General features: G+C 50.8%; 2 protein-coding genes across 4 annotated transcripts; one reads left to right on the top strand and one right to left on the bottom strand.

The window, feature by feature from the left end:
* Positions 1-296: 296 nt before the first annotated feature.
* On the bottom strand, positions 297-11,554 carry kbtbd2 (kelch repeat and BTB (POZ) domain containing 2). 3 transcript variants are annotated; one of them, XM_064333762.1, is made up of 4 exons: positions 10,814-11,554; positions 6,580-7,258; positions 3,564-3,729; positions 297-2,635 (listed from the first exon to the last, which is right to left on the bottom strand). In XM_064333762.1, the coding sequence occupies exons 2-4, from the start codon at positions 6,750-6,752 to the stop codon at positions 1,037-1,039; spliced, it is 1,938 nt and encodes a 645-aa protein (XP_064189832.1). In that variant the 5' UTR covers positions 6,753-7,258; positions 10,814-11,554; the 3' UTR covers positions 297-1,036. The 3 variants fall into 3 exon arrangements, with proteins under 3 accessions (XP_064189832.1, XP_064189833.1, XP_064189834.1); XM_064333763.1 differs by lacking the exon at positions 10,814-11,554 and adding an exon at positions 10,549-10,759; XM_064333764.1 differs by lacking the exon at positions 10,814-11,554 and adding an exon at positions 10,358-10,504.
* A 692-nt stretch (positions 11,555-12,246) lies between these two features.
* On the top strand, positions 12,247-17,832 carry LOC135253918 (bucky ball-like). The gene is made up of 7 exons (XM_064333760.1): positions 12,247-12,392; positions 12,472-12,537; positions 13,171-13,332; positions 13,651-15,537; positions 15,880-15,990; positions 16,616-16,726; positions 17,177-17,832. Exons 2-7 carry the CDS (start codon positions 12,531-12,533, stop codon positions 17,209-17,211), a joined length of 2,313 nt encoding a protein of 770 aa, XP_064189830.1. The 5' UTR covers positions 12,247-12,392; positions 12,472-12,530; the 3' UTR covers positions 17,212-17,832.
* Positions 17,833-19,193: the final 1,361 nt, after the last annotated feature.

Genomic DNA, 19,193 nt, shown 5'->3' with positions numbered 1-19,193 from the left:
GGGGGGGGGAGAGAGGGGAAGGAGAGACAAGGAGAGAGCGAGCGAGGGAGAGAGCGAGCTCTGCCTGTTTGCTGCCATGTGTATGCGGAAGACCTGTGTCTAAGGATTGACAGGACAGAGGAAAGGGCCACGCTGGGACAAAGAGACAGGGGAGGGGGTACATGGGGGGGGGGGGGGCGACTGGACCTGCAGTCACCTCTGCAAAACTCCTCCCCCTCCCACAGTCTACCAACCGTACTTTCACCAACGCCCCCCTATCCCCGCCTCCTTATTCCCGTGTGTTTTTTTTTTGGGGGGGGGGGGGGGGGTTGGCGGTTGCTTTGAGAAAAGCCCCCCCCCCCAGCTGTTCAGAAAGAGAGGGGCAGAGAGAAAGCTTGGTACAGTTAACATTGTCATTCTGAGGAGCTTCTCCGTTAAGTGCATCATCATCAACCTCGTCGTCATAGTCACAAATTACCTCACCCCCCGGATTATCACATTGTAGAAACAGTAAATCAGGCCTTTGATAATACTTAACAGAAGTAGCAACTGACCAAAAACAAAAAAACAAAACAAAACAAAAAAAAGTATTATTTTAGATTTTTTTTTTTTTCCTTTTTCTTTTTTTTTAGAATACTAATATTTGAAGGTAATTTAATGTACATTTTACTACATCAGTCTGAGGCAATGTACTGTCCTGTGAGGAGAGTGGTGTGAGAGCTGGGTGGTGGGGCAGAGGAAGGGGGGGGTGGGGGGCAAGGATCTGGGGCCCCCAGGCAGGAGGCGTGTCCAACGAGCCACCCCCCCCTCGTCTACGCACAGACTGAAACACACAATGGCCTGGACACCATGGGTTTCGGTTGGTGTCGAACGTCCTTCTTCCCCTTCCCCCATTTACCCCCTCACCCCCTCCCCCATCCCCTCACCCCGCTCGCCCCTCGTCACACCCCCGACCCCACAGATCCCTAGGCGTTTACGAGTTCGGTACTGGGGGGTAGTAAGAGCGGGGGAAAAGGGGGAATGGTGGGGGTGGGGGGGGGGGGGGGCGTTGAGAAAGCTATACGTGCGGGAGGGACACCATCTCACCGTCCACCTCGAACTCCTCGGCCCCGTCGGGGGAGAAGAGGTAGGTGGGGGGCTTCCAGGGGGACTCCTCCAGGCAGGAGGGGTAGAGCTTGGCCACGGCGCAGCGGAAGTCCTTGCCCAGGTCCCAGAGGGCGCGCTCGGACACGGTCGGCCGCGGGAGCCAGCGGTCCAGCTCCAGGTCGTACTGGTAGATGGCGTACTTGGCGCGCTCGTTCATGTGCGTCTCGCGCATGAAGATGCAGAGCGAGCCCAGCAGCGGCGCCGCCCGCACGCACGGGTCCGAGTAGCGCTTGGCGGGGATGTTGGCGCCCGGGCGCCACTCGTTCTTGGCCACGTCGTACACCTCCACCGTCACGGAGGAGCCGTCCACCGTGCTGGCGGGCAGGCGCACGCCGGAGTTGCTGACCACGTGCAGGCCGCCCACGTAGAAGATGAGGTCGCCGAAGGCGGCGGCCGAGGCGAAGCAGCGGCTGGTCTTGCGCGAGGCCATCTCGGCCCAGGCGTCGGCGCGCGGGAAGTAGCAGTACGTCAGGTCGTGCGTCATCACGTAGACGCAGTCGCGCGCCGCCGCCGCCGTGCTCCAGTTCCAGGCGGCGGGCAGCGGGCTGACCATGGTCCACTCGTCGCGCTCGCGGTCGTAGCGCTCCACCGTGCGCTTGTTGAGCTCGCCGCCCACGCTGTCGCCGCCGATGGCGTAGATGGCGCCGTCGCAGTGCACCAGCGACGGGCGGATGCGCGCGCACAGCATGGGCGTCTTGGCCACCCAGGCGTTCTGCTGCGCGTCCAGCCAGAAGAAGCCGTCCGACGAGCGGAAGACCGCCTGCAGCCGCCCCCCCCCGCCGCCGCCCCCCCCGCCGCCGCCGCCGCCGCCGCCCGCCTTGCCGTGGTTGGCGATGGAGGTCTTGAGCGGGATCTGGCCGCCGGCGATGAAGATGTCGTTGTCGGGGGTGACCAGCGTGCCCACCTTCTGCAGGTCGCCGGGGGGGCTGCTCAGCTTGTACACCTTGTCCGCCTGCGGGCTGTAGCACACCACGGCGTGGGGGGGCCCCGCGCCCGGGCCGTCGGCCGGCGAGTCGGCCGCCGCCGCCTCCACGAACACCAGCATCTCCTCCTTGGTCATGCCCAGCCGCGGCTTGAAGAACTTGGGCATGGACTTGTAGAGGCCCTGCACCACCACCGACTTGTCGTTGGGCGGCAGGCCCTGGAACCAGGCGCGCTGCGTCACCTCGGAGAGCGCGTCGATGCGGATCTGGCTCAGCACCGAGGACAGGTGCTGCGAGCGCGCCTCCATGTTGTACTCCAGCCACTGCATGGCCGCCTCGCGCACCGTCTCCTCCTTCTCCACGTTGAGGTTGTCGCTGCTCAGCAGGTCCAGCAGCAGCTCGTGGGACAGCTGCAGGAAGGCCTCCTGCCGGTACACGGCGGGGAACTTGTGCTCCACCATGCGCTTGGCGCTCTGCTTCAGCTCGCTGCAGCTGAACATGTCGCCGATGCTCAGCATGCGCACGCAGTTCTCGGCGTTGATCTTCTTCACCAGGTAGTCCCGGCACTGCAGGAGCACGTCCTCCACCTGCGGGGAGAGAGAGGCCGGCCAACGGGTGAGAGAGAGAAACTCTTTAACCCTTTCAAGGGTGTGAGGTCACAGATGTGCGATTAGAATGTTGTTGACTCGGAACATTCCAATTGCTGATGTCACAATCGCTACTGGAAATGGAAACTGGAAATGTTCTGGAACACCGAGTCATGCAAATAGGCTGAACACAAATGATCAGTGAATGGTGATCAGGAAGCCATGAAAACAAGGAGGGGGGAGAAAGACAGGAAGCTAAAGTCCTGGAGGACTGCTGGTATCTGCGGTTTCCTTTCAGCTGGCAGCCAATTAAGGCCTTGAGAACAAGGTGTGTGAATTCTTTAGCCAATCAGCTTTAAGGAATAACTGGTGCTGAAAAGCAGCAGATACTGCAGGTAACCCCTTCCCTCTCCTGATTCGTGGCTCGGAGGCCGGCTGCATCAGGAGGCTGTCCCCCCCCCCCCCGCACCAGCTCCCGAGCAGGCCCGTCTTCTTCAGCACTCCACAGTTCTCTCTCTCTTTTTTCTGCTTTATCTGCAATTCTCCCAAACGCATCGTGCCGTGTTTACGCTAGGCGCAGAGTTTAAACGAGGACAGGACGGAGCGATCGAAAAGGGAGGAGGGAAAGGGCGTGCAAGAGCCAGTCGAATAAATTAGTACAAAATAGGTGGGGGTCATTTTTCGTTTTCACCTTAAGAGAGAAGTTACTTTTTTTTTTTTTTTTTAATGGAAGCAGGTGGAGGGCAGACAGCATGACCCCATATGGGTAACCCAACATGATGGCCAGGTTACCCGCACCCCCCCTCCCCCCCACAGTGCGCTCACCTGCAGGAAGCAGGCGGTCTCGTACAGCGGCTCCACCGTGCTGTCGCTGATGGCCAGGTTACCCCCCCCCGCCCCCCTGCCCCCCCACCCCCAGTGCGCTCACCTGCAGGAAGCAGGCGGTCTCGTACAGCGGCTCCACCGTGCTGTCGCTGATGGCCAGGTTGCCCGTGTAGGCGTAGGTGATGATGATCTGCAGGGTGGCCGGGTCCACGTTGCGCAGGTGCACGTGGGTCTGCTTACTCTCGCTCAGGCCGCTCATGAACATGGCCCTGCGGGGGGGGGGGGGGGGGGGAGAGACGGGTCCGTCAGCCAATGGGGAGGGGAGAAAACGCACTGCCTTCAATCCATCGGCCAATAGAGCAGGGAGAAAATGCACTGCCTTCAATCCATTGGCCAATAGGGCCGGGGAGAAGACACACTGTCTTCAATCTGTCAACCAATAGGGAGGGGAGAAAAATGCACTCCCTTCAATCCATCAAGCAATTAAATCTCACTTAATAAAGCTCCGTTTGCTGCAAAAAATGAAATACATAAAAATAAAATGGAAAAAAAAGATAGAAAAGTCAGACACTCAAAAACTAGCAGGAGAAAATAAAGGAGAAAAATGCTAATGAGACAGCAGTGACAGCTGGGAAAAAAGAAATCAAAGCAAAACAAACGGTTTCATTTCATTTTCTACCAGCAGGTCTCTTTCAAAAGAGATTTTAATCTCAACAAAACTTTCCTGGTTATACAAAGGCTAAATAAAAACATGTAATAAAACAAACCCTTCATAATAATAAAAGTGATCTTTCCCACCCAAATAAACCAACCCCTCAATGGCTGTGTTTATCACAGCAATCTTCAGTGACCCAAACGTGACGTATCTTTCACACAGCCGATAGGCATCTGATCTTTTCCTTTTCTTAATCTGCAGATAATCAGATGGGATCGGATATTCTCCACAGTGATTAGTGGCTGACTTTGCACATGCTGAACGCAATACGCGGTCAATAGCTGACTGAGAGCAGTGTGTGTGTGTGTGTGTGTGTGTGTGTGTGTGTGTGTGGCGGGAGAGCAGTGTGTGTGTGTGTGTGTGTGTGTGTGTGTGTGTGTGGCGGGAGAGCAGTGTGTGTATGTGTGGCGGGAGAGCAGTGTGTGAGTGTGTGTGGCGGGAGAGCAGTGTGTGTGTGTGTGTGTGTGTGTGTGTGTGTGTGTGTGTGGCGGGAGAGCAGTGTGTGTGTGTGTGGCGGGAAAGCAGTGTGTGTGTGTGTGTGTGTGTGGTGGGAGAGCAGTGTGTGTGTGTGTGTGTGTGTGTGTGTGTGGCGGGAGAGCAGTGTGTGTGTGTGGCGGGAGAGCAGTGTATGTGTGTGTGTGTGTGGCAGGAGAGCAGTGTGTGTGTGTGTGTGTGTGTGTGTGTGTGTGTGTGTGTGTGGCGGGAGAGCAGTGTGTGTGTGTGTGTGTGTGTGTGTGTGGCGGGAGAGCAGTGTGTGTGTGTGTGTGTGTGTGTGTGGCGGGAGAGCAGTGTGTGTGTGTGTGTGTGTGGCAGGAGAGCAGTGTGTGTGTGTGTGTGTGTGTGTGGCGGGAGAGCAGTGTGTGTGACGGAAGGCCGCCAGTTTCCCCCGCGCCTACGCGCCTGTCGACAGACACGCCGCCCTCTTCCAGGAAACGCAGGGGGAAGCGCGCGTCACCGCGGAAACCGAGGTTGTGAAGAGCTTTGCGGAAGGGGGGGGGGGGTGATTAGGAAGGGAAAATTCACATAAATAAATGGCCAAAAAGTTTTATTTGCGGCATTAGGGGATTTAGGGGCTATTTTTGGAAAGCATAGAAAGACAAGCTGACCTGAGGCGAAGCCCTGCACCCCCCTCGCCCCCCTCGCCCCCCCTCGATGCTCTGGAGTAGGCTATCTTGTTTCCTTCTCTTTTGCAACACGCTGGTGTGGGTCCATGGCACGAGCCCGTCCGGCCCCCCTCAGTTTGCACAACACCGCCAACACCCCCCCCCCCCCCACTCCCCCACACCAGCATCGCTCAGTCCCGCCCGCCTCTGACGCCCACGCGTCTCTGTCCCCAACAGCTGCGTGCGCTGGACACACACACGCGCGCACGCACACACGCACACACACACACGTGCACACACGCACGCACGCACATGCACACACGCACGCACACACATGCACACACACGCTCTCACACGCATGTACAAGCTCTCACGCAAACACACACACACATGCGAGCGCACACACACACCTGACTGGTGCATCTCTCTCTCTCTCCTCATGTCCACTCTGACTAGAGAGCCGTTATGCAACGCCACAGGCATCTGCCAGTCTCTCCTCCAACCCCGAGCATTATGGGTAGGATTTCCTTACCCCACAGTGCTTGGCTCGGATACCCAATCTTTCAAAAGGGGGGGGGGAGAGGGGGTTGCGTGTGACAGGACATGACACCTCTCTGGCCCTACAGGGGAAATGCCTTGGATGTTCCCATTGGATAATGAGCGCGTGGGAATATTTTCTTTTTTGGGGGGGGGGATGGGGGGGGTTGAGGCAACCAGCAACTTCTGTCCACGTCTTTCCCAGAGACGGGCGACACGGCCCTGTGGTTCTGAGGAAGCCTGCTGCAGCGGGCCATGGACAGAGTGTATTCCCACAGGACGCGGGCACGTTACACACGTCATCACTGCTTAAACGCAACGTTAGCGCGCGCGCTAACGGGCTTCCCTCAAAACTGCCACGCTCTTCAGTGGTCTGCGCAAAATGGCCACCAGCCACGAGCCAACTGGTAAACACATTCAGAGCAAGGTTATTCATCATACAAATGTCTACCACCTACCAATTGTTCAGTGGATAACCTGTAGAAAAAGAAAACTAGGGGCCAGATTTGGATCAGAGGGTCAGATCTGAGTGTCCAGGGCCTAGGGTGTCTTTCACACACAAAAACAAACCTTCCTCATTTTAAACGGGGAGGAAGGTGCCGGAGGATGGGAGGACGGTCTACAGCCACGCGGCATGCTAACGGCTCATATTTCAGCTTGGACTTACAGGTGCACTAATGCGGAGCATGAGCCCAACCGATCACAGCCAAACTGAAGCTTTAAACAACTTTACAGACCCAGGCCCAGGCGCGGGAGCCGCTCACCTGAAGTAGGAGCTGCACGTGGCCAGCACCATCTTGTGGCAGGGGAACTCCGAGTCCTCCACCAGCAGCACCACGTCCGTCAGCAGCTTCTGCTCGTAGAAGAACTTGAGCTGCTCCAGCAGGGAGACGGCGTAGTCCGAGTTGACCGGCCGGCGCTGCCTGAGGTCCGACATGGTCGCATCCCACGAGTCTCCCCCCAGCTTCCACCCGCCCGGCTGCACGGACCCAGGAGAGTCCCAAAAAAAAAAAAACAACCGAGACCAAGAGGAGAAAAGTACGTGATGCGTTTCTCTCTCTCTCTCTCTCTCTCTCTCTCTCAAGGCCGATGACAGGAGCACGCAGGCGAAGGCGGCGGTGTGGGCGGCTTGGTGGCGGGCGGCTCGGTGGCGGGCGGGCCTCTTCGCGCAGGCGGCGTTAAGGCTGTGGACTCCGCGCCTGTGGCATGGCGACTCACCGCGGTCCCGCTTCACTCCTTATCGATCAGGCGCCTGGAGCCTCCCTTCTGGCCGAGACGTGTGATGCTCTGCAGCGGGCTGGGAGGCGGGGGGGGGGGGGTGTCCTGGTGGCGGAGGCTAGGGGGGGCACAGCGCATTACTGAGGGGGGGGGGGCGGAGGTAGACGGAGGTGGTGACAGGCTATGCCGATGCCCGCTACATCAGTGCAGAGCCAGGTCCAGTGTCTGAGAGCAAAACACACAGAGATAACCCAGTCAGTACAGGGGCAAGCACCCAGAGCACAGTCAGCACAGAGAAAACCCAGGGCACAGTCAGCACAGAGATAACCCAGTCAGTACAGGGACAAGGACCCAGAGCACAATCAGCACAGGGAGAACTCAGAGCAATCAGCACAGAGATAATAACCCAGAGCACAGTCAGCACAGAGAGAACCCAGTCAGTACAGGGACAAGGACCCAGAGCACAGTCAGCACGTGGAAAACCCAGAGAACAGTCAGCACAGGAAGAACCCAGAGAAGTCAGCACAGGGACAAGGGCCCAGAGCAGTCAGCACAGGGAAAACCCAGGGCACAGGCAGCACTAGGACAAGAGCCCAGGGTGCAGTCAGGACAGAGACAAGGACCCCAAGCACAGAGACAAGAATCCAGAGCACAGTGAACACAGATGCAGGAACTTAAAGTCCACAAAAGAAACCCCACAGCAGAGCAAAAGAGACAGGTGCCCAACTGTCACTGCTCGGACTGCAGCGTTTGCCTGCTCAGGGCACCTTCCAGGCCCTGGAAGCAGAGTTCACAAGGTAAGTTTGTTTATGACCCGCTTCCCTCATCATACACACCAACCTTTTTCTTTTTTTGACGATACCCTGTTCATTTCATGAGGCCAAAGTTGACCAGTAAAACAATATAAATTGGATAAAATAACTTAAATACCGGGAACTGTATTTAACTGTCTTTTAGGGACTTAGAACCTGGGTTTGAAACCGGTATTAATATTATGTGTCAGTCAGGATCAGTATAGGCTCACCCCAAATTTAGGATCAAAGGAACCAAATCTCTGGTAGAGTTGTTCCACTTAGCTACGTTATCAGTTGTAGTCGCAGTAACGGAAATTGATTACCACAGACTATTCAAAAATAAATGGGGCTACATATGTACCCTGCAGAGTACGTCTTACTTTCGTTGTTTTTATTTATACTGCCGTTAGCCGCTTTCGACTCCAGCAACAGAGGGAAAAGTTTAAGACGAGCTTTGAAGCGACTGGTGAACCATGGTGAACCAGACGCGCGGCGTCTTTCAAACGGACATAGCATGGTTTGAATGGAGGCTAACGACTTCACGAGACAGACAATAAAAAGCACTGAGATGCTTGGTATTTCTCCCACTGTTGGACCAGTCTGCATCATCCGGAACCCCCGCCCATGAGAAAAATGCACAGTCAACAATCTGCCTCCCTGCCACCCCCCTCCCCCTCTCCACCACCCCCGGTCGGTCGCTCCCGATGGCCCCTGGGGTATCATTCGCTCGCGGATTGGAGACGGACTTGACAGCCAGACAGCCTGCTACGTGCGCGCCCGTGCAGGGGTGTGGGCACATCGGCCAGACGCTGAGAGGGGTTGAAAACAATTCTCCATCACAAGATTGCATCGCAGAAAACACCGCAAACCAGTGAAGACCAGCCCATTACAAGTTAAAATTCTAACAGGCTTAATTCACATATCACATGCCTAAATATGAAAGCTGGGCGAAACAAGCACACACTGCGATCAATACAAAAACAAAATCAGGAATGTCGAGCAGATGCGCACGTCTGTACACTGTGTTCCGAGTGGGTTAAGCCCATAGCCTGGCATTACACGGATGCTACAGTCGACGGACCTATAGCAACCAGCCAGGTTTCAAAGAGATGCCTCGAATTGTCCATTCTGTTTGGTAATGCCAAATTTAATTTAGAAATTACCCATTTCTGTGCAACATATATTTTGACTTGAGTTTTGCATTCTCAGACAGTAGATAGGTAGCCTAAAAGTAAATACACCGTTTCTCGTTTTTTTTGTTTAAGAGTTCACCTTGAATTAACAATATAACATGCAACGTTAAAACTATAATTGCCTATTAGGTTTCTTTAGATTTTTAAAAAAACAATTCTGTTCACAGTACAACAAATTCAATGCAAACACGGAATGTAAAACTGCACTGTCGTTGGGCTACATCGACAGCTTGTCAGTGAAGTCCTAGACAAATGTGAATTACCAAGAATTTAACAGGAACACACCTTGTTTGTGTGCATGATAATAACGCTATTAACATCACAGTAAATAGTGTCATGGTTAAATTAAAATTTTTGTAACTTCGTCATTTAGTTGTCACTGACAGCATGTTTTGCCCGGAGGGGGTCTCTAGGTTAAGTTAGCGCTTGGTTGAACAACAGTAGCCATCTTTAGCAAAACGAGGTTAGCCATCTCTAACCTCCACTAATAATGTGCAACACCACCTAGCCTGCTTGTGCTACAGTACGCAGTAGAAACAACTGCGTTAGACTAATTACGTATCTAACATAGCCATCAAGATAAGACACCACATTTAAAAGCAGCTAAAAATGGAATAAACTGAACGAACTGATAAACAAGCCCCGTTAAGTTAAACATTTCCGGCCACACGACTGAACGCTGCCAGAGCATAGCTGCTAGCGAAATTAGCGAACATTAGCTAGCAAGCGAAATGCGATGGCCTTCAACGTATCCGCATAGCAACCAGTTCGTAACACTTACGTCCACTAATTCAAGAGGAATCTTAGTCTACCTGATTATTAAAGAATGATTAAAGATCGAAAGCCTCCAGTGATTATCAGATAAAAGCTAACGGACGAAATAACGAACTATGTATGTATGGCCAGCTAACTTTGTAGCTAGCTACATTACCCACCCAGCTAGTTAGCTAGCAAAAGCTAACGGAAAAGCTCATTTGCAAGCAGTAGTCAGGCTAGCTAGATAAGCTAGTGGGTTAGTCTGGACAGCAAACTGGCGTAATCTACTGCAAGTATCTCAGTACCTGGTTTCAGATTTCCTCATAGCTTGCCAACAAATTAAATAAATGCAAGTACATACACTTTCACTTGCTAGCTAGCAAAACTTACACAAGTTAGCCAGGTCGCTAGCTAGTTAGTTAGCCACAAGCTATACGGTTAGCAAATTGTCCGATCCGGGCCCATGCCAAAAATAATTAGCAAGCGAACAAGCAAATAGTATCATACCGCCTAGAAACGTCAGTCATCCTACCAGTTAACTGTTTATTATTCTTCCTTAGACATTGAAGTACTTCACTCACCCAATACCAGAAGCTAGTGAGTCAGTTACTAGAACACTGTGCTATGTTTTATCATGCAACGCCAAGTCAAAAGTATTGAATCAAATAACATTCGCTGGCTAGCCAGCCAAGGGCATAGCTGCATCGTTTAGCTATGACTGCGCAAGTAAAGGACAAGGTACAACATAGGCACCGCAGCACATAATACTCACTGATGCTAGGCCAGATTTTAGCCTGGAAAAAATAGAAAATAAGATTTTCCGCTAGCAATAGAAGGGTGGTCATCGTTAGCAGCCTAGCTCGCTGGAAACCTTGGTATTCAACGCCCACCTCTCAGTCACAGTACAGCAGCGTTAGCACGCTAAGCAACCTGATTACAACCCCCTTTTCCTCCCCCTTCCTACAAAAAGAAAAAAAATTGCCACTAAAACATGGATCAGCAAGAAATGAATTTCATCTCAATTAAAGTTACTTTACCTTATTGATCCTCTGCAAACGTTTTCAATCAGATTTGACTGCCTTTTGCCGGGTCCCGCTCACTCTTCCATCACGCAAGTACAGTAATAGCGAGCCAGCTAGATCATAGATCAGAGACAGAAGCGGCAGCTGTGCTTCCCTTCCGGGTCCCTCCAGTACGTGCACTTACAGGATTTACACCCACACACATATACCCGAATAGAAAGCAAGTTACTCGAGTAGCGGTTTCTGGTGAAAGATCATCTCAGCATTTGAAACGTCAATCTGTGCACCAGCATGATGTAAACGGGAAGTTAGCTAGCTAATTGCAGTACGGATGATCCCGTGTTCTTGTGCAGCTATCCACGGCGTTAGGCGCACAGTTGTTGCTTTGCTTGCTTTCTAACGAACAGGCTGAGTTGCAAGCTAGAATATCTCTCATCACAATATAGTTTAAAACAGTATAAATATATATATAACAGGTTGTCTTGATATTATTAATGATTTAATTTTTTTTTCTGTTTTGGGCTGGTTGTACCTCATCCAGTCGTTACACAAACTAACAGCTCCGGAAGCCGATTTTGAACATAGTCAAGCAGCACAAAACCCTGCAGGACAGCGCACGCGCTCTAGGATGCAAGGGGCCAAATGAGGATACTGGGCATGCGCCCAACAATCACTGGACCAGTATTTCTTGTTTCCAGTGGGAAAGTTTGACCTCTACTGGAGAATATGAGAATGGTCGGTGCAAAGTAGAAACGTATTGAGGTAAAATGTACCGCAGTTTCGGGAAATGCGAATGCGAATAGCTTGTCTAATTTTCTTCATAACTTACCTTTCTAGTAGTCTTTCTCGCACCCCCAAACACGAAGTCAATTTGTCCTATCGGTGATATAATGACTTATGCATGCAGTTTTTTATGGGCACCCATTATCATGGTGACATTAATTAATATAACAAGTACAACGAGAGAGGATCATGTAGCCAAATTGATGTATTGTTTCCGAGATCATAGAGGGTGCTTAACGAAATCAAATCACGAATTTTACTACATTCGGTCAAAAATTGGAATAGACATGATGCTATTATATCCCATATTTTCAAATGCGTTCAGTCTATTTAATGGATCCATTTATATATATACTTATATGAAAATGTCTTTAAAAATTTGTTATTCAACAAAACTGTTATTTTCACTTTGTTTCATTACTTGCAGGAAACTGCATCCAGTGTTTATTGGAGATGTACGCGTTATTCTGAACAGCTGAATTACCAGTACACAGGAGAACTAATACACTGCGTCTCGTATAACCTATTTAAATATATATACAGGCTATACCGCATTTTTTCCCCATATTAGCTTGCTTAGGCTGTAGTTTTATGGAAAGAGACTTTTGAAACGGATATTTGTCTTTAATAAATGAACGCAGTCTCGTAACACCTGTTTAAGCGTATGCTAATTAAAGAGCAATTGTAGGGGCAACAGGTGTAAGTTATAAAAGCGTCTGAATTGCGCGAGATGACAGAGATTTTGTAGCTCTCCAAATTTAGTGCACTTTTCTTCCCCGCACACTGAATTTAAGTCACGTTCACATTTGAGGTACTGCGTATTTCATAGAAAATGCATTCATTCTCATAAGTTTTTGGCACCTTTGGTAATCTCATATTTATCTCCACAGTATTGCGGTGTTCTGTATCCCGGTGCAGCGTCTTTCTGACATAGAATTCACACGACAAAATGGAAGGTAAATGTTCATTTAAATTCCTCGAAATGTATTCCAGTTAAACTGTTGCAGTATTAACAAATGTTGTCGCAGTTAACTAGATCAGTCTTCTCTATGACGTAAGCGGATTGTAAACCGTTAACGGCTAGTTTAACCATTCTTGGCTTGGCTCCTTTTTTCTAAAGAACCACGAATTTGTTGGCAACTGTCATAAAGTTCATGTGGGATTCTCCAAATATAGAATATTTTTAATCGGCATGACAAGCGAACTTGTTTCAGAAGTATTTAAATGAAAATCCCCTCTTGTGATTGGCTAACGACATTGCCTTTGCCAGCTGAGTAGCCCATCGTTGACTCAATTTAGACGTACTCAGAAAATGCGCCACCATTGTAACCTTGTTCAGCACAACTTTATTCAAACCAACTTCGAGCATTCTAAATGATTCGGTTTTTAAAAAATGCAATTTATATCAAATTTTTGGAAAAGTTATCTTTTGAATCACCTTCTCATATTGTAGGTTATGGATAATTTCGGGTAGGATATCCCCCCCCCCCCCCCCCCCCCGCCATTCAATGTGTATTTAAAAACTGGACTTATTTTCTATAGCTATTTATGCATTTCTCTTAATGTAATTTTTTTACATTTTTTGACAGAGGTGAACAGTCCTCCACACTCAATGGGAAGTGGGCAACCACATCAGCATCCAGTTAATCACTCAAGACCGTTTTTCTATGTTCAACCACCTTCTCAACCGTACTACATGTACCAATGGCACATGAACAATCCATACAGCCACTATGGCTTCCCTGGATCAGGTAAGACCTGCTGAGGTCAGCTGACTGATGTGGCTCGCACTGTCCTAGAGTGGTGCTATGCTTCTGTACCAGCCCCCATATCAACCAAACGGAAGACTGTCCTCTTCCAAATAGAAAGGGGGGTCTGGCTGGCAGGCAGCTGGCTGGTGGGCTCTCGCAGTATATATATTGGAAAGTTTCTTTGTTGATAAAAACGTGGCGGCAGCAGTCAAGGTAGAATTTGAAAACATGGCTTTATTGCGGTTTGGGGTGAAGTGGGATGAACTGACTGACCTTTTTTTTCCCCCATTTCCCCCCCAAAACAATATTTTGTATCAGGTCTCCATTTTGGACGTCCATACATGGCCCCCTACCCATACATGCAGTATCCAGGCTACGTTATCCCACACGCGCCGATGCAACCAGTCGACTACCGAAGGGTTTTCAACCCACACTTCCCTTCCGCGGCCGGCTACGACATCCGATTCCGCCACCACCAGCACCACCAGCACCACCAGGCCCACTTCCGGCGGGAGACCGCCTGCTCGGAGGCGCAGACCGACCCGAGCGACGCCGTGAACAAGCTCATCGAGAGCCTGGAGAGGCTCCGGACCCGCGGCCCGGTCGCGGAGAAGGAGCTCGATTCGGGAATGGTCTCCCAGGGCTCCGGAACCTTCCTGACGGACGGGGACTCGCAGAGGCAGGAGCGGGGCGAGGAGGCCGAAGCTTTGCCCGCGAACTCCTCCTCGTCGTCGTCATCGTTGTTGTCCTCGTCGTCGCTGTTGTCCGTGTCGGAGGGAGCCCGCTCGCCGAAGTCCATCGCACCGTTTGCCGGCTTGCCCGGAGCCACGCGCAAGGCCGAACTGAACCAGCGGTGTTTCGAGGAGCTCGTTCCGGAGGAGGGCTGGTCCGAGGGCCCCGATGGGGTGCTTCCCCTCGACAGCTCCTCCATCCACGAGGAGAATGTGACCCAGAAGAAGGAGGAAGAGGAAGAGGAAGAGGAAGAGGAGGAGGAAGAAGAGGAGGATGATGAGTTTGAACTTCACTGCGTACCTGAGAAGCTGTCTAGCACACACACGGACGGCCAAGGAAGCAGCGGGGATGCTAACGGCCAGGCGGCGGCGGCGGCTTGTGGGGTCAAAGTTCAATCCGAGTCGACGCAGGCGCAGCAGCCTGGTGCCACGCAGGACAGCGAAGCGCCCCGTGAGAAAACGGCCACTCGCTCTCGGCCGGCCCCGGAGTCGCCTGCGTCTCCGCCCCCCGGCTGGCCGGGTGAAGAGGGCGACCGAGAGCCAAGCAGCCGCCAGGTTTCCAAGGCGACCGAGAAGCTCCCCGGCGACGCGGCGGGAGGGAAAGACGACGCTCCGGAGAGGCCGCCCGTGGAGCCGAAGGACCCGCCCTACCGGATCCTGCGGCTGCCCTGCGACAAGGCGACGACGGCCGGGCTGCTGCACAGGGACGACCCGCTGTGGTACATGGACTCGCTCTCTGCCCTCGTCCCGCCGCACGCCTACCTGTCGTCCTTCGGGAACACGGCCGCGTGCTACTACAGCTACTACCCGCCCGCCGCGGCCCAGGAGAGGCAGAGCGTCCTCAGCCCCTCGCTGGACGAGCTCTCCTCCCGGGACGAGCTGTTCTCCACCGACCTCGAGGACATGGACCTGATCTCGGGTCACGTCTACGCGGGCGGGCGGCTGGCCGAGGCCCCCCGCGAGGCTCGGGACCCCGCGGGCGACGAGGGCAAGGCGAGAGCCGGCTCCTTCCAAAAGCGGTGCCCCGTCTGCCCGACGATGAAGAAGTGCTCCAGCTGCGGCTCGAAGCTCCTGAAAGAGACCAGGAAGTGCAAGGCGGCTCGCTGCGCCCACGGGACGCGCGACTACCGCGCGAAAGAGGACACCGACGAAGGGGCGGCCGAGGAAGACGAGGAGGAGGATGAGCGAGACGAAGACTGTGACAAAATGCCGAGGGACGCCGGCGAGACCGGGACGGCCCTGCCGAAAAGGCCGCCTCACTCAAGGAGGCCTCTGCAGCCGCCCCCCGTCCGACAGCCGCCCAAAACGAAATCCAAGAAGGGCTACTGTGAGCGGCCCGGCGAGCCCGCGTCCCCGGAGGAGGCCCCCGAGTACCTGCGGGTGACGGAATGCTGCGAGGAACACAAGACGCTGGCGAAAGCCGAAAGGTGCAAAGGACAGGAACCGAGGAGTGCTCAGTCCAGACCTCACCCAGGTAACTCTTAGCGTAGCTGTACTCGGCTAACACAAAATGCTTTTGGCATACCTCTACACAGCTAACGCAAAATTGTTCCGGAAGGTTTTGTCAACGTTACAACATTGCCGCAACATAGCAACAACATTGGGAGGATGTTGCCAGAACGTTCTGCTGTTAGGACTCACTTTATGCATTAGGACACAATTCCATTACTGTAGTTTTAGGTCTGACTCCAGATAGCCGGGGTGCCCTATGACTTAGCCTGTCAGCATGTGATATTGCAAGTTATGTGATGTGTGCAAGAAATTTTAACACACTTTGCATGTGATGCTTTAATATATGGCTCCCCACTTATTATAGACAGACAGTGGAGGGAGAGCTCCATGGCATCGGAGCAGGAGAGCTGGGAGAGCTGTGGAGTCAAACCAAGACCAAAGTCCTGCAAACCCTGTCCTTCATCACGGGGAGAAGGTAAAGCCCTATCCTTCATCACGGGGAGAAGGTAAAGCCCTATCCTTCATCACGGGGAGAAGGTAAAGCCCTATCCTTCATCACGGGGAGAAGGTAAAGCCCTATCCTTCATCACGGGGAGAAGGTAAAGCCCTATCCTTCATCACGGGGAGAAGGTAAAGCCCTATCCTTCATCACGGGGAGAAGGTAAAGCCCTATCCTTCATCACGGGGAGAAGGTAAAGCCCTATCCTTCATCACGGGGACATGGTAATTGGCTTTTAAAACTGATGTTCTGGGGCAACTTGGTTTCTGTTTTTGAACTTGGGTACATGAGGTGTGATGTGATGTGGCATAAAGTCAGTGTTCAAATGAAACCTGTGATTTTTTTTTTTTTTTTTTTAAGACCCAGGGTCCACAAAAAAAATAAATCTTGCTACCTGGAATCTACTCCTCTTTCATTTTCCATCTGTTTGCCTAATTTGTGCCTGGCAGAGAAGGGCGGTGGTGGTGCACGTTCTGCCACCTTTTCAAAATGTAAGGTTCCCTGTGTGTTTGAAACTTAACTTAACCTTCCTGCTGTCCCAAGCTTGTCTTCCAGTTTTGTATAATTGAGATGTCTCAACTTTCTGCTTTTCTGTCTCCAGAGAAGCCTTTGCACAGGTCTTCCTGTAATACGCTTGCGTGTCAGAGGTCTCGCAGGACCGACTACAACGACAACGAGGAAATGGAGTCTCCACAGTGCCATAGGGGAAGAGGTGAGGCATTGTCCAAGACCTTTGAAGACCTTCCAAATATGTATCTGAACTCCTTTCCCATTCCCAACTCTGCCACCCCCCCCCCCCCCAAACATATGTAATGTTGTAATTGTAATTGCATGCTTTTATGGGTTTATATAGATGTTGGATATATGAATCAGATTTCATAAGTTGACTTGCATTAAGTGCTTTATGTTGCACATATACATGCTGGTCTGGTAATGCTATTAGCCAGATCTGGCTCTGTTGCTGACATTACACAGGTGAAAGCACTAATGCACTCTCACTGTAAGTCACTCAATGAGCATCTGCTAAATGAATGCAATTTAACAGGACACTTGTCTATATGATGGTGATGTTCACTCCAAGCTGAGGGTAGGTTCAGTTTTATTAAAAATGAGTGATTGACATGCCAGACATTTTCTAATTCACCATCTCCTCTCCATCCAGGGTCCACTAAGAGGTGGCACAAGACGCAAAATTGAATAACACTGCATTCACCTAAAAGGGGAAAAAAAAAAAAAAAAGACAAAAGAAGAAAATGTTAAGAAGCACTTAATATGAAATGCTCACACAGCACACTGTAAAAAATCATTGGCGGGACATTCTTGTATCTGTACACTGTGGGTTTTTGTTTTTTTGTTTTGTTTTGTTCGTTTTTTGCTTTTTGTATTCGCTTTAAATCCAAGCTGCACTTTCACTGCCTGATGATGTCACATCGGAACGCTCGTGGATTCCGACCCTGCTCTTAAACCACAGGGGCCCCGACCCCACTGGACACCGCCTTGACTTTTGTCAAGCGAGTCGGTCCGTTTTGGAGGGCGAGGAAGGCACCTTCCTGGAGCTCTGCTCCTGAGCTTATCCAGGTGGGGGGGGCAGCTCACTGGGACTGGGGTCCTCGGGCGCACCTGGCTGTTTTTGGGCATTGGAAGAGCACTCTTGTAGAGTTCCACTCTTGTAGATTTTTGGCAGCTGATTGGGTGGGTGTTTTTGCTACTGGAGGTGCCGCTGTTTTTTTTAAAGATCATTGCGATGTTTGATGTGCAGTATCAATTGTTGCCTCCACATGACTGCACTGTAAATAAAATCTTTTGCATTGCACTTAACATTTGGTTCTGTGTTTTTATTTAATGTTCAGATGTTATAACCAGAGGTTATTTTTGCTGGGAAACATCACATAAGCAAAACATAACTTGTATTTCAATTTTTTTTTTTTTTTGGGTATAGTTTTTCATAGTACTCTTAAGCTTTTTACAGAAAGGTAATACAAAATACATCAATGGTTAAAAACAATGTACAAGAATGCATTCTGTTCCTTTGTTCTGAACAATGGTACCACAGGGAAATGACTGGTCACTAAAGTGTTTCATATTTTCCCCCCCTCCAATTATCTAACATCAAAACAACATCCATTGGCGAGCTCCTGTAAATTTCACTCCATTCAAAACCAGAAGAGCAAGCTGAAAATACACTTCAGGAAATTCCTAAGCATCCTGTACAGCTGTGTTAATCACAATTGTAAACAAACCTTTTTATACTGTGCCAGCTATCTCAGATTGAATCTACCATAGAAATGGTTCCAACCAAAAATAAGATTAAACATACATTTTAAAAACAATAATCGGGTAATATACCTCCGGAAGCCTTGCTGCACAACGCAGCTGCCAAGCCCTGTTCCTGGAGATCTACTGTCCTGTGTTCGTGTCATTCTCAATTGGGCGTAGCTACATCCATATCCTTTTGCAGAATCTCTGAATTCCCAGAAAAATATTTCCCTGTGCTGCACACGAAGCGTGGCGTGAGAAGCAGGGTCCATTGATAAGGGCCGTATAATATTTTATGTATGAAAATATGTCCTGTTGAATTTCACGGAAAGGGTTAAACTCTATGCTTTAGAGGCGTAAAACTTCGCAGTTTGGCTCAACTGTCGTCCCAATACTGAAGCGTAGAACAACCTGTTGTGAAAAGTTACCCATCCCAGTAGCCTACAGACACGTATTTCTGACATAACGCATATTACCCTTTCTCCTCTTAGCTTGCATTGGGATATATCACATTTTAATTTATTGCAAGAATGCGTATTGACACGTATTTTGATTAAAGTTTTCTTTTGGAACGCCCACGTAATTCTCCTCCTGGCTAGCAAACCGCGTCATGAGTCTGTGCCAATTAAAAACAAATGCGTCTACCATTCACAATTGTGCGTGAAGTCCTCTTCTGACATCCGATAGGTTATTACCGAACATATATTTTGAATTCAGCCAATGCTAGCATCTCTCCACTTTCATATTATAATCAAATCCTCTCCTTCCTTAATTACCTATTTATAGTCAGCTCTGAGCCGAAATAGGCGCCATGTTTTCCTGTGTTGAAAAGTTTCTTTTCTTGCAAGTATGGCCGTAGCACGTCTAGATTTTTCGATTTATTTTTTCCCCCTTCAAAGGGTATTGTTAAACCAGTAACTTGT

The sequence above is a fragment of the Anguilla rostrata genome, chromosome 4, assembly GCF_018555375.3.
Source record: "Anguilla rostrata isolate EN2019 chromosome 4, ASM1855537v3, whole genome shotgun sequence".
NCBI lineage: Eukaryota > Metazoa > Chordata > Actinopteri > Anguilliformes > Anguillidae > Anguilla > Anguilla rostrata.
The sequence above is the reverse complement of the archived record's forward strand: the minus strand, read 5'-3'. Positions and strand labels throughout refer to the sequence as shown.